General features: G+C 50.0%; 1 protein-coding gene across 3 annotated transcripts in view; it reads left to right on the top strand.

The window, feature by feature from the left end:
* The window catches only part of SH3PXD2A (SH3 and PX domains 2A), a 232,090-nt gene that overhangs the window by 54,561 nt on the left and 164,182 nt on the right, over positions 1-13,347 (top strand). For all 3 annotated transcript variants that reach the window (XM_068688430.1, XM_068688429.1, XM_068688432.1), the window contains exon 3: positions 4,270-4,345. In XM_068688430.1, the coding sequence (XP_068544531.1) occupies positions 4,270-4,345 (76 nt within the window). The remainder of the gene's footprint in view (positions 1-4,269; positions 4,346-13,347) is intronic.

Here is a 13,347-nt window from a genome sequence, read left to right as displayed (position 1 = left end):
AAGAGGTGTGGAGAACTTCCCTCTTGTGACTGGGGGAGAGTTAAAACTGCTGCAGGGAAGGAAGGGCAGGAATTAACAGCCCAGCAGGAAACTCCAGCTTCAGTCCATAGAGTAAGGCATAAACGGTGATCAGGTACTGCCTATGGGTTAGTTTCGGAGAGTTAGATTTGGTCACGCTTCCAAAACCTCGAGACCAAATCAAGAATGAATTTCCACTGCCAAATGCTGCAGGATCAGGCCAGTAAGCAGTTTATGTTCGTGTTCCCCTCACTAGTTGGCTTGCAGCAGAGTAAAAGTCTGATCTCTTGCAGAAGACAAGTCACCCCTTCGTCTCAGGCGCTTTTCGTCCTTACACCTAAAAGAGAAGGAAATGTTGTTTTGTGCAAGTTTAACCACGGTAAATAAAAGGCGGTAAGTAAATAATTACCAGGAAGCTGCCTGGCTTCTCATCTCCAGAGATGTTACTTGGAGCGTCTCAAAGGAGGCTTGTTTTAGTTCGTTTGGTTTTTAATCAGGTGGCACCACCACAAGGCACGGGGAGCTGAATCTGAGTTTCACAGCACAACTGATGGGATGCGGTCGCAGAGGCCATCATCATCATCAGCTGGTGATGGCTGAGACAAATACGATCCTTATTTTGAGGAGCATCTCTTTCTTCACTGCATATTCACCTTCTTGGGTAGAGGTGATCTGAAGCAGAAGAGATGAAAAGGCAATAGCAGCTTTGCTGGCTGCCTCTCCCTCATTTCCCATGCAACTTAAACATGCGAGGCAGCTTCCAGAGCTCCCTACTTTTATACCAAAAGCGCAGAGACTGCGGTATTTGTCTTTCATTTTCGTGGCCTTTAAGGATGAATTTGGATGATGTTTGAAAGTTTATCTTTTGAATTGTAAAAGCTAGACTGGGTTTTGGTCGTTTTCTAACAGTGAATACTGATTCTCAAACAATTGCTCGCCTCCAGGAGCTGGGACTTCAGAAAAGAGGCCGGTTATTATGGGAGGTGATACCACTGAAACCCTTTTCCTCTTCCATCCTCGCCAGTCAAGTGATTTCACGGTGATGTGTAGTAAGGAGCAGAGTGGGACAGTGCTTGGGGACTGAGCTCATTTTAACGAGCAGCACCTCACACAAGCAGTTCTCTTGATTTTTATTTTGATTAATTACATTATTATTTACTGACTACTGCGAGTAAGAAAGTCCTCATGTGGACCACAAGGTTTACAGCAGGTCTTCTAACGGAGCTTAGTGCAGAAGCGAGAACAAAGCTGCTCAGAGCCCAGGGCAGGGCCCTGTGGAGGACTTACATGGGAAAGCTGTTGGCAAACCCGGCGTAATTTGGGGAGACAGAGCCTGGGGAGGCGGTTTTGGTGGCGAATCATTTGTGGACACATGTGTTGTGCCAGAAGCAGGACTGGGGTGTGTTTGTTCAGCCTGCCTCCAGACGCGCTGCCTGTCTGGGTGGGAGGCTCGTTTCCCGGTTTCCATCTCCCCTCCCTGTTCCCAAACGGATCCCCCACCCCGTGCCAGGCTGACAGATTTCTTTCTGCTCATCCCACTGGTCACGCAATCGGAGCCTCTCTGTGGTGGGATTTATGGGTGAGTGTTTGTAAGCAGAAAAACCAAGCGTGAGCTCCTGGAGGTTTGCTGAAAATGCATCACCCACTTGGTTTTCTTCTCTGCCCTAACTCCATCCGTCGGGAAGCTTCCACCTCCAGGCTGCCCTTCTTTCCTTTCCCCCGGGATGCTTTTACTCAAGGCAACAGGAGGTGACTTCTTCGTGCAGTGAATCGTGTCCCTAACTTGAATGTGGTGTCTCAAACAATTTGTGGAGGTTGCCATCTCTGAACGGAACAGCCAGGGGCGATAAGTGACAGATACTTATCAGTTTTATGTATATTTGCAAGAAAAGTAATGATTTCCTTTAGCAGAAAACCATTTGTCACATGCTAAAGAGTTTTCAACTTCTGGATGCTGTGCAGACATCTAAGTGAACCGAGAATCTCTTTATTGGTCTTCTGCTGTTAATTATCCTCATGGGGAAAGTGCTGCGACTACCAGGAGGAGCTTCAGTGTTGCAGCCCGTAGCTCCCTGCATTTCGGGCCATTTATCCCCACTGGTAGCATCTCTTCTGACTGGAGATGGGCTTGGGCTTTGGCTTAGGGTGCCCCATCACCTCTGGCAGGTTTGGGATGTTTCATTCAGGCCTGTTGCTGTGCATTTTTTTCCCCCACAAGCCCATCTCTTCCTTGTCTTCTGCTTTGTGTCCTTCTCCATGAGTGTATGGGCAAGGAATCCTGCTTGTCTGGGATTTTAGATCTGTTTTGCGCTGGTTTTGCCCAGCAGAACCGATCAGGGAAGTGCCGAGGAAGGATCTGTGCTTCTTTTTGTTTGGCTTTGACATCCTGAAGGGCTTCCTGCCCTGCAGAGCTGATGGGCAGTCACTGCCTCCCAGTCTGTTGCAGGTTTTCTGTGTCATTAACACTCATTCACACAGCCGTAGTCGTGCTGGGAGTGCTTTTCTAGGCATTGACGAGAACAGCTGGGTACAGAGGCCGGGACATTACTGCTGGCCTGCCGTTAGGTCCTTGCACAGATCCTTTGTAGGATCTCTGTAAGTTCCCCATCTCACGCCAGGGATTCAGCTGCTGGTTCCATCCTGACGGTCCTGCCCAGGCGCCCAGCACTGCCCCATTTCTCTTGCTGGGGCAGGGCAAATGCTCACTCCTTGTCTTTAATTTTCCATGTTGCCCATTGGGATATTGCCTGATATACCAAAGAAGACGATAAATCTGCCATACATCCAGATTTCACCCCCGGGACAGGCTGTGGCCCCATAAATCACACCGATGGCCTCCGGAGAACCTGTGCCACCCCCAGCTCTCCGCCATCCCAGCGGAAACGAGACCCAGGGCAGCGTCGTCTAGGAAAGCTTAGCCAAAGTCTTCCAGCTGTCGCTTGGTGTATCTATTTTGCTGATATCCACCCTTTAGATAAATAGAGCTGTTGTACACATTGCGACGCTCTTGATGTGGTTAGCAAGGCTTGTGTTAGCCAAGCTAATCTAACTCCAAGAATAACCATGAGAATTTGACTGTATCGCTTCCAGCCTGAATAAGTCACTGTGCAAGTAAGTGAGAATCCTGGCTCAAAGTGGAGGAGCAGGGGAGTTTGAAGTGAATCGGTGGGGCTTTTCCCCCTCCCCTGTGTTTCTTTGAACAAAACCGCTGCCCGTGGCTGTCCTCAGACACCCGGAGCTCCATCTCCATGAAAACAAAATTTCCCATTTTCAATAAAAATCGTGGCTCTGGAGGTAGAAAAGTGAGTTAGCGAGCAATCCACAAAGCTACGCTCTATTTATTTACCAGGCTGGCTCCCTGATGGGGAAACATGTGGGATCTTTTAAGTTTTTCTCCTGCGCAGATGTTCCCTCTGCTCCCGAGTTTCCTCTTGATCTTTGCTTTGCCTTTCCATGTGGGGAAAATGCCGGGGATGTTGTGTGCTGCGGGAGAGGAGAAGGGCTCTGTGTGCTTCAAACAAAAACAGTAAAATAAAATAAAATGTGTTTTTTTTTTTTTTCCTGTTATAGCAAAAAAAAATATTTCTTAAAGGAAATCTCTTGAGGTAGCAGAAGGGTGGTTAGCTCAGACAGCCCCGCTGTTGGACACACAGGGCTGAAGAGCCCCCCCCAGCCAGCTTTTGGTGCCAGTTTGGGTGTTTGCTTTGGGCTGCGTGTGGATGGAGCTCAGGTGAGAAGACAGGGGTCTTGCATGAGGGCTTGGCTTCCTTCCTCAGGGCTGTGGGCTGAAAGACATCGCTCCCGGTCTGCTGGGAATGGGCGACTGGGCTGCTGGGATCCCTGGAAGGTAGCTTCTGGTTGCTTGGACAGCAGTTTTAGCTAGGCAGGAGGTCTGTCACAGGGACAGGTAAAATCTGCCTCTACCAACCCGGGCAGGCTGTGCAGTAGAGACAAGGCGCATTTGTGATGAAGGATGAGAGCCTAATTTTAGGAGCGTGGCAAGGCCAGGCTCAGATGTCTGCCCTGGCCCCATCCCAGCTCCTGTGCGCTGCCAGAAACTTGCCCTCCCTTTCTTGGAGTGAGCAGTATCGTATCGTCCTGTACAGTCTCCTCTGCAGCTGGGCAGAGGGATTCCTGCAGTTGCTTTGCTTTGCTAATCCTCTTCCAAGCCATACACGGGCCAAGAAATCCTCTGTCCCTAAGCAGCCACTCTGCCTTCCCCCTAAAGCATTTCTTCTGTTTCCTTTGCAGATGCAGCTTCTGGACAAGTTCCCTATCGAAGGAGGCCAGAAAGACCCCAAGCAAAGAATCATCCCTTTTCTACCAGGTAATGCTATGGCAAAAGCCCTAAAGAAGATGGGTGAGATACTGTCCGCAAAGTTAAAGAAATGTCTCTTTGGCCTGAGCTGCTGTCCCTCTGACAGCTTTCAGAGAGGGGCTAGACGTGATGGAAATCCTCTCCTCGGGGTAAGTGCACGCTGCCAGCAGCGATTGCAGGGATGGCACAGCGCGTTGAGCCAGACCGCAGCGTGCTCTTGGAAATGCTGGCTCAGGCCAGCTCCCCATTGTCTGACTGCACGATTCTGGCTGTTGGCTTCAAGTTTGGCTCGCTGCACTGAGTGTGAAGATAAATGGAGTATTTTCAGCCTGTTAAAAGGTCTTTTCTGCCTTTAACCGTAAAAAGGAGATCCCAACTCTCCCCCAAAGGTCTGTAAAGACAAGCTGGGATGGGAGGGCTTAGTCCTCTCCAGGAGTGTGCCGCGGTCCCTGACACTGCTTGTAGGCAGAAGATCTGCTCCAGATATGTGGCGAGCACAGCTCCAGGGCTAGCAGGGAGCAGGGCCTTGGAAAGCAGCAGCACAAATATGTGACGCAAGCGTTGGAGCCACAGCAGGGCAGCACGGCAGCCTGGCAGCCTCCACGGGCCTTCTGGAAAGCAGCCCCGGGGATCAGGGATTGCTCTCTGCAGCTCCCTGTGCAGCATCCAGATCCTGTGCAGCCAGGGGGAGGTGGTGTTGCCCTCAATTTCTAACCTGGAGTGAGAGGAGCCCAAGGTCAGGCTCTATTTTCAGCTGTGCCACCAGCAAACTCGTAGATGAGTCAGGTTGTGAGATGTCTGTACTGTGTGCACGGGTGCTGCTTGCCTGCTCTTCTTGCTGCTGAGCATTTTGAGATCCTTAAAAAGCACCACACAGGTGTTGAAATGACATTAGGGGAGGTGCTGTAGGAAAATCTGTCTGTAGGTAAAGGTTGTTCCTCCTCTATTGACTGCCACTGGCCAATTTCTTTTACTTTGCCTTAAAAAAAGTGTTGGCTGAGCACAGGTCGCTGCTGCTGTCTGCCTGCAGTTCTGGGTGATGGATATCCTGGTACATGGGTGGGTGATATTTGCGGAGGAGGAGATCCATCCCATATGCCCATTATAACACATCCCACCCTCCCAGAACACGAGGGAGATGGTACTGCTGTGTCCTTGGGGGAAGAGTTGGATCTGGAAAACATTTGGGTTGACTTAGTGTCCGAAAGAGAGGAGCTGCCAGCAGAGACTAGACCTCAGCTGTATTTAATTTAGAACGTATATCACAGATATTTTACCTTTGATACAGACTCTCTGCCTCTTTCTTGTCGAATTGCTGAAAAGCCCTCATTGCTTGATCCAGCAACAAGGTGACTCAGCTGAATGCCAAACAACATCCAACTCTGTTAAACGAACTGGCTGCCGTAGTTACAACGTGCCTGGCATTTCTGCTGCCGGAGCTGTGGATCGCTGAGACAAATACCTAGCTACCAGCTGTCTTAATTAAAAAAAAAAAAAAAACAAAAAACAACACAGCAGGGCAGATGTTTGTGCTTAAATCTGAGTGTTAGGAAGGTGTTATGATCTTGCTTGCTTGTTGTGGGCCTGATGCAGCCAAGTTGGAGGGACTGCCAGGTGCTGAGTGCCCCGGGCTCGCCATCGGCTGTTTTAGAAAGCTGACACACAGCAGCCCGAGGCACTCCAGCGGGTCAGCAATGCTGTGGTGCTGTCCTGAAACAGGTGATTCCAGGGTTTTTTGCTTTACGCACAGGTGACAGCCCCCTTTGCGCTCACTGCTGCTGTTTTGCTGGGGTGGTATTGCTGCAAATGACCAGGCAGGGCTGCCTCCCCGCTGGGGTAATCAAGCCTCATTACTCGACTGTGCTGAAACTCCTGTACCTGTAGGAACAAGAAAAGTGTACCAGAGTTCAGAGCCTTGCCCTCCAAGGAGAGGCCACAGCAGGGAAGGGCACTTTTCCTTTCCTCCAGACACCTTTTTTACATTGTCTATCAGTTTATTTCTTCAAATATATTCCCCTCTTCCCTCCTACACAAATAAGGACTCTACAGCCTCATAGCCATGAACAAGAGGAACAAGAAGTCCCGTGGGTTATTTTATAGTTTTATTTTACTTCCTGAGGCTCACCCTGCTACCCTCAATTTTTTGTGATCTTTTTTTTTTTTTCTTTATCATACTGAGAGGGAAAAATTTACATTTTTATTCCCTTCTCCCCATTGTATCTTCTTATCAGTTCTTCCTTTCTTCTCTCTGATTTCCCTTTTACTGTTGGAAAAGTTTTCATCAGGGCAGAAGAGGCAGAAAAAAAACCCACATAAGAAGATCTTTGTGGAGAGGCCAGAGAGCATGACGTATTTGCTAAGATGGTGATATGAGATTTTTGTTAGGGAGGATGAAAGGAGTTTGTGGAAGAGTTAGGATAAAATTTGCCACAAAACCCCATTTTAGACCAAAGACAATTTGTAAAAAGGCAGAGATGAAAAGCACTTTTTGGCTGTAGCAGCGGGACTGTCGGCTGAGCCCACGCGAGAGTCACTGATTTCTCCCTCACCTCTTCTGCTGCCGTATCTGAAGGGCAATCTTTGGAGGGTGGACTTGGAGCTTTGCTCCCTCCCAGTCAAATACTTTTCTATCTGCATCAGCAGGGAGAAGAGGCTATGGATTTGTCCTCCCTTCTTCTGTCCCCCTTGTGGCCCGACGACGTGATGGGGTTCCCTGGGGACACACGGGGGGGAAGACGAAGGCAGCTGGTGGGCTGGAGCGGGCGAGGTCTGCTCCTCTCTGCTGCTTCCTTTTGGCCTCGTTACTATTTTCTCCTCCTGCTTTTGCACCTGAGCTGCTACGAGGGAGGAAAGCACGGCGCTGCTGCTCCTCTCCTTGGCGGAGGCGAAGCTCCAGACGGTGCTGTTGAGGAAGAGCCCTGCTTTCTCCCCGAGACACGAAACGCCCCGGCACCATCTGGAAGGGGTCCCTGGGGCAGCAGGAGCACTTTGGGGCTTTGCTCCCTGGCCCAGCAAGGAGCAAAGCAGGTTTTGGGGATGCGAGGCCCGTCTGAGGGCGACTGCAGCCTTGCGTGCGCCAGGAGGGCGGTGGGAAGGGCGCGGCGGCGGCCTCGGGCACGGGAGGCGATGGCAGCGCCGCCCAGGCACCTGGGGCCGGCCGGGGAGCGCAGGCGGGAGCCTCCCTCGGTGCTGCACAATGCAGGAGGACAGGACGGGGAGTAACCTCCAGCAAACGCCGGCCGGGACCGTCCTCGCCCTCGTTCCTGGCCGCTCGCAGGCTGCAGCGGGGAGGTAGAGCTCCTGCCGATGAACTGCATCCCAGGTGGCTATGTCTGCTTGTTTCGGTTCGGGGTTGTGGTTTTGTTGGGATTTTTTTTTTGTCTTTTTTTTTTTTTTTTCCCTTTCAAATGCTGTCATTTCTCCGGGGAGGAGGAAGCTGAGGAGAAAGGCTCGAGCCAGGTTTGCAGCAGGATTTTGTCGGTGGTGCCGAGTGGCTGGGTGCGCTCCAGCTTGGCTCCGTCTGTCTGTCCCCGGGCTGCAGGAGAAGCAGCGTCTGGTCGGAGATCCTGGCAGGTTGCTCTCGTGCTGAAGCAGAGAGGACGGGCTCACCCCACTAACTGAGGCTGTGGTGACCTTTGGATCCTGCGGTTCCCCTTCCACCCGTGTAAATCAAGACCAGGATCAGCAAAATTAGGACGTGGCTGCGTATAATTCTGTCAAAGGGACTGAATTTCAGCCGTGGTTGGTGCACGCAGGGCATTTTCTGCATTTACTCTCCCCACCTCGTGGAGGCAGAACACAAGGGGATTTCAAAGAGCACTCCCTCCCAGTGGTAAGGAGGACCCATAGAAATCGCAGGGATATTCCAGTTACCGGCTCCTTTTTCCTTTGTAGAGGTTGTTGCTAGGTGGCATTTAAAAGGAAATGCATTCCTCCTCCTAATTCTTTGAGGGATTTTCTGAGCGGAAATATATTTATTTAATTTCAGGCTTGTTTTTGGCTTTTGATTATCCTCTCCTGCAGCAATCTGAGCCTGAGCAGCAAGGTATTAGTGAGCTCTTTTAACTTTTCTTTAGCATCGTTTTGAATCCCTGACCCGCATTGAAAGGATCAGCATTGCAGCAGCTCAGAGACAGGCAAAAAATAGTTTGAAGGTTAAACCAAAAAAAAAGAAAAAGGGAGAGATCAGATGAAGTTTTCTTAGACCAATTGTATGAGACTTTTTGGATTAAATTATGGATTAAGTCATCCTAAACAATGTGCCTTTTGTACACAGGTGTAGTCTCTGCAGGTTTGATGGGCATGCACCCAGACACGTCTCAGCTGACTGCTTTGCTGAGTAATACCCGAGTGCTACAAATAACAATCAGCCTGGGTAGGTAACCAGAGGCACTCCATGGCCTCCCGAATACGAGGCAGCAAACATTTCCCCCAGAAAAGATCTGCAGTGCAAGAGCAGGTTCACCAAGCACAGAGGTCCTGGACAGAGCCTGCTGCATGGATTCAGCCCCTCACAGCCCGTGGGACAGGGGGCTCCTGGTGTAGGATGGCTTGGGAGAACCTTGTGGAGGCCGTGCCATAATACAAGATAATTTCCTTCTAATATAGAATTTGTCAGTTTTCATTCCCGTTCTTTGAAAAGGGAGGATGCCTCCAGCTTTAAGATGAACTTATATTTGGGCTGAGGCAGTGTTAGCCAGACAGCTAACGGGTCCTTGGCTGGTTTCCACTCCGGCTTATTTAGGACTGGCTGATAAAAGGGCGATGCTGTGCCTCTGGTGAGTTACTCTTCAGAAGCTCCTATTGTTCGAGAGAGCAGTTGCTATTGTTTCTTTCTATTTTCTGCTTTGCTAGGAGAGCTATTGCGGAAAATTCATCTCCTGTCTCTTAGCAGAGGAGAATGCATTTCCTGGCGGCTCCAGGCTTGAAGGGAAAGCGAGAAGTGCCGGGAGGAAGCGGCTGTTCCTGGGCCGAGCGGCACGAGGATTGATGGTTTTCAGGGGGGCAAGCGGCAGGATTATTTTCTTCAGATCCCGTGGAGATATTTTTAGGGTTTAAGTCTTTACGGTTGTCAAGCGTGAGGTCATAGGATGCCCTTAGGCTGCTGCGGGTTGAAGAACCTGCAAAAAAAGAGGAAGGAGCTGCCGGAGCTGTAAGGAGCCCCATGGGTGTACCCAGCCTCTTTCAAAGGCACCGTCAGGCCTCCTGGAGGCTTTGGGCATTAACAAGCCCAATTTCGTTACAAAAGGGATCAAAAAAATGATGGAGAGGGTGAGTGAGGTTCTTCGATTTCTGAATGAAGCCGGGCGCTGACCCTCTTGCTAGCTGTGGTTATTTGCTGCCAGGACGTTTCTCCCCGAGGTCCTCTATCACCTATCCACTCGTGTGGAGACACAGTGTGGGCAGAGCCCAGCATGCACGTTTGAAGGGTTTGGGTTTGATTTCTGGACGTACTTTCTGAAAGACACCTGCCCTTCCAAATTTAGCAGGGAAATGATGGTGACTTCTGCCCAAGTACGTGGTCCTCTTCTGTCTCTTTCAACCCTTTCTGAGTTCTTTTTCAGTGTGTAGATCCCTAATCTACAATCCAGCAACTGAAATGAAGAGCCCATTTGCTACCCATTCTGAAGTAGCAAACCCCTACAGAATATTTTTCTCCTCCCTGACACATTAAGAGCGCAAACAGAAACCACCTTTGGGCAGAAATCAGCATACGCAGAACACGATGTGCCTCTCTTGGACCATCAGAGTCTCCTGATGAGGGTTTTGTAATTACCAAGCCACAGCTTCAAGGGAAAACAAAGGATGGAAAAGTTTTTGTTTGGGGTTTGCTTGAAGCCAGAGCTAATGAGTTTTTGTTTTTTTTTCGATGCGTGATGCTCAACCAAAAAGGTTTTCAGTGCAGTCTGGCTGCCTGCAACCAGGGCAGCCTTTCAGTGCAGCAGAGCTGCCTGGATTCACTGGGGAAATATACAGACGGTTTTGCCCAGAAATTAGTTGGATTTCGATTCTTGTTTTTAAAGGCAATAAATAAACACGATTATAGACTTGAAAAGCAGTTTGAGCTGCGCTGGGCTCGTCGTTTCCTCGGGCAGCCGTTCCAGATGAGTGTGCCCTCTACTACTATAATTACTTTTTAAAAATAACTCTGCAAGCCTGTAATCTAAAGTGGCTGGTATGTAGCAAGTCTGAGAGCATTCTGCATTCAGCCCACAGGCTGGGGAAAAGGTGGCTTTATATAAGGGCTTGCTTGTCTTCATCTCTCGGTTGAAATCTGACTTTTTCCCACAATCCATCAACAAATGACCCAGAGAATGAAAGTGCTTTTTAACGCAGGAGGCAGGCTCGCTAGGGACTGCGATGGCTTTGCAGTCCCACAGGCTCTAGAGATTCCCTCTGGATGTTTCTTTGCTGCCAGATCTTGTCTCCGTTGTATTCCCATTTAAGCTGCCTGGGCAATACAGGAGAGCAGAGCCCTGCTGAGATTCCCAGCTAAGTAATAGCCCAGAACTCTGTTTGCATCTGTTTTCATCCCCCTTTGCCTTTTGGCTGGGCCAGCTGATTTATTTAAACCCTCGCATGCTTAAAATAAGCTGCGATTATTTTTTTCCTGAGGATTTGGAAACAATGAACCTGGGAGTTCGCTGCCTGATCACAAGCGATTTCTCCTGCTCCGTTTTCTCTATTTACGAAGCTTTTTGGGCGCTGATGTTCTGAAGTGCGCTGTGTTTGCAGACCTTCCTGCTCCACAATGGGGCTATTTTAAGGCTCTCACGAACACGTTTGTTCTTACACATAAGGGGATCCTTACACTTAGGAGCGGAGTGAGGGGATACTGCAGGCAGGGATTTGCCAGGCCGAGTGTGTTTCCATTCCAGTGAAATAACCTATGGCAGTGTCTAAGCCCCACAACTCTTTTTTTGGAGTTATAGTCCCATTTAAAGGGAAAACTGAAGCAGAGAGAAGGAATAACATGGGAATTAGAAAGAGGAAAGCGAGGGTAGGTAGGTGAGGAAAAGAAAGTGAGTCCTACAAAGGGGAAACTCAATCCTCTTGAGCTTCTCCCATTCACTGAGGTGCTAATACAGGCCCCAGGCTTGTGCTCGGGATGAAGGTAATTAATGTTTGCTCTCAGATTTCCTTGGGTCTGCAGCTAAGCACTTTCACCATGTCATTTTCCATCAGGGTTTTGCCACCTCTAAATAAGGAGCAGAAAATGACATTGCTCCTGGTTTTACATCCTCACCACTGGCAGGTTCCGACCCGCAGGTTCCTTCTCGTGTTCGGGGCTGTGAGCGGCACGGGGCTGACCTGGAATAAGCAAAACATCAGCAGCCTGCTTTGGGTTTTTAGCTCAGGTGCTGGGGCTGGAAATCAGGCTGGCTTCACTTCTTCTGCATGCACCGTTGGGTTGAAAGATGCAAGTGGATATCACCCTGCCCATCAAACGCAGAGTAGCTTGGTATCCTCTTGGGCAAGCAGGAAAACCACCGGATCAGAGTACAAGGAAAAGGCATTTGCTGCCTGTTCCCACCAGGCAGTGCCGTCACCGCTGGTCTATTGAAGTCATCAGCTTCCACGATGCGGAGAGGAGAAGGGAGAATATTTCTAGCCTGGTCCCAGCTCCTGCAAAACACAGAAAATGCCAAATTGTGCTTAACACATTTCCTCCTGGGAGGAGAAGTCTCCTCTAGATAATAATCCTTTTAGCAACATCTCCAAAGAACAAAGAAAGAGTCGCAAGCTTGAAATATGCCTGAATTTCCTGAGTGCACTCGCTGCTGCGTGCAGGCAGGAAGCTGTGTTGTTCTGCTATGGATGTTTGCTCTGCAGTGACATAAACACGGCACTGGGTCTCCCGGGATCCTGAACTGACCCGTGGACCAGGGGATGGGGTTTCTCAGAAGTGCTGAGTAGTTGTGCTGCTCCGTGCCTGCTTCCTTCTCCTTCCTAGCCAAATCCATCCCCTGAAGATGCCGGGTGCACGTGGGGGCAGGCAGCAGAGGCAGATGTTGGAGCCGTGGTGCACGAGGGTGTTAAGCTGCCAGCCGGCAGGGAACTCATTTCCTGCCCAATTATGAAAACAGCTGATCTGTGACATTTTAAGAAGGGGGAGAAAATCCAGGGCAGGGGAAGGAAGGCCCCGGCTATGTAAATATTTACTTTTGCACAATGTCCCAGCCACCCCCTTCTCCCAGGGGCTGGGAGAAGAAGGGGTTGCTTGCTGCTGGGTCTGGTAGGTGGTGACAGGGGACAGGAGAGCCACCAGCGGGCAGCCAGCAGCTGGAGGGAGCACGCAAGCTGCCAAGCAAAAGCTTCCCAGCTGGAGCTGGGATGCTGCCCCGCGTGGCCCACCTTCTCCCTGCGGCATCCAGCAGCCGGGGATGTGCTGCTGCACCACCAGAGCTGCTCGGAGCACCTGCCTGGGCTTCTTCCCACTCCACAGCCTTTAGATGGTGCAGGACTGCACCTTTTTAGCCGTGTTTCTGCGGTGCAGTAGGCTGTGATGGTTGTGTCAACGTGGGGTGCGCTGCATCTGAGGAGATGTGCCCGTAACGATGGCACTGACCCACTGGCTGGTCTCAGCATGTTCTGCTTCCCCACTGCTGGCTGTGGCATCAGAAGGGTTAAAAGAGGCAGGATTTAGAGATTTATTTCATGCAAGAGGTTGGTGTGGTATCAGAGATACCTCGAGCCTGTTTGTCCCCACCTGTTTCATCGAGGAAATCTTGGCTAAGCTGCCTCCCCAGGACGTGCTCCATCACTCAGTGAATAAACAGCAGGGATTTTGTGTTGCGGGCTAATTCTGCTGCTGGAAATTGTACCCCACCTGTGGTCAGATGACATCTTTTTTTCTTGGAATGGGACCAAGGTTAAGAAGACGAGGAAGGCAGGTTAGTTAAAACATGGCAAAGTCTCTTGGGTGTAAGTAAAGACTATAAATAAAAGCTTTTCAACTTAGAAAGGGAACTTTAGAGTGATATGATCAGGTTCAATTTCATCCAAATATT

Source organism: Anas acuta, chromosome 7, assembly GCF_963932015.1.
Source record: "Anas acuta chromosome 7, bAnaAcu1.1, whole genome shotgun sequence".
Lineage (NCBI taxonomy): Eukaryota > Metazoa > Chordata > Aves > Anseriformes > Anatidae > Anas > Anas acuta.
Note: the sequence above shows the minus strand (reverse complement) of the source record. Positions and strands in the feature narration are given on the sequence as shown.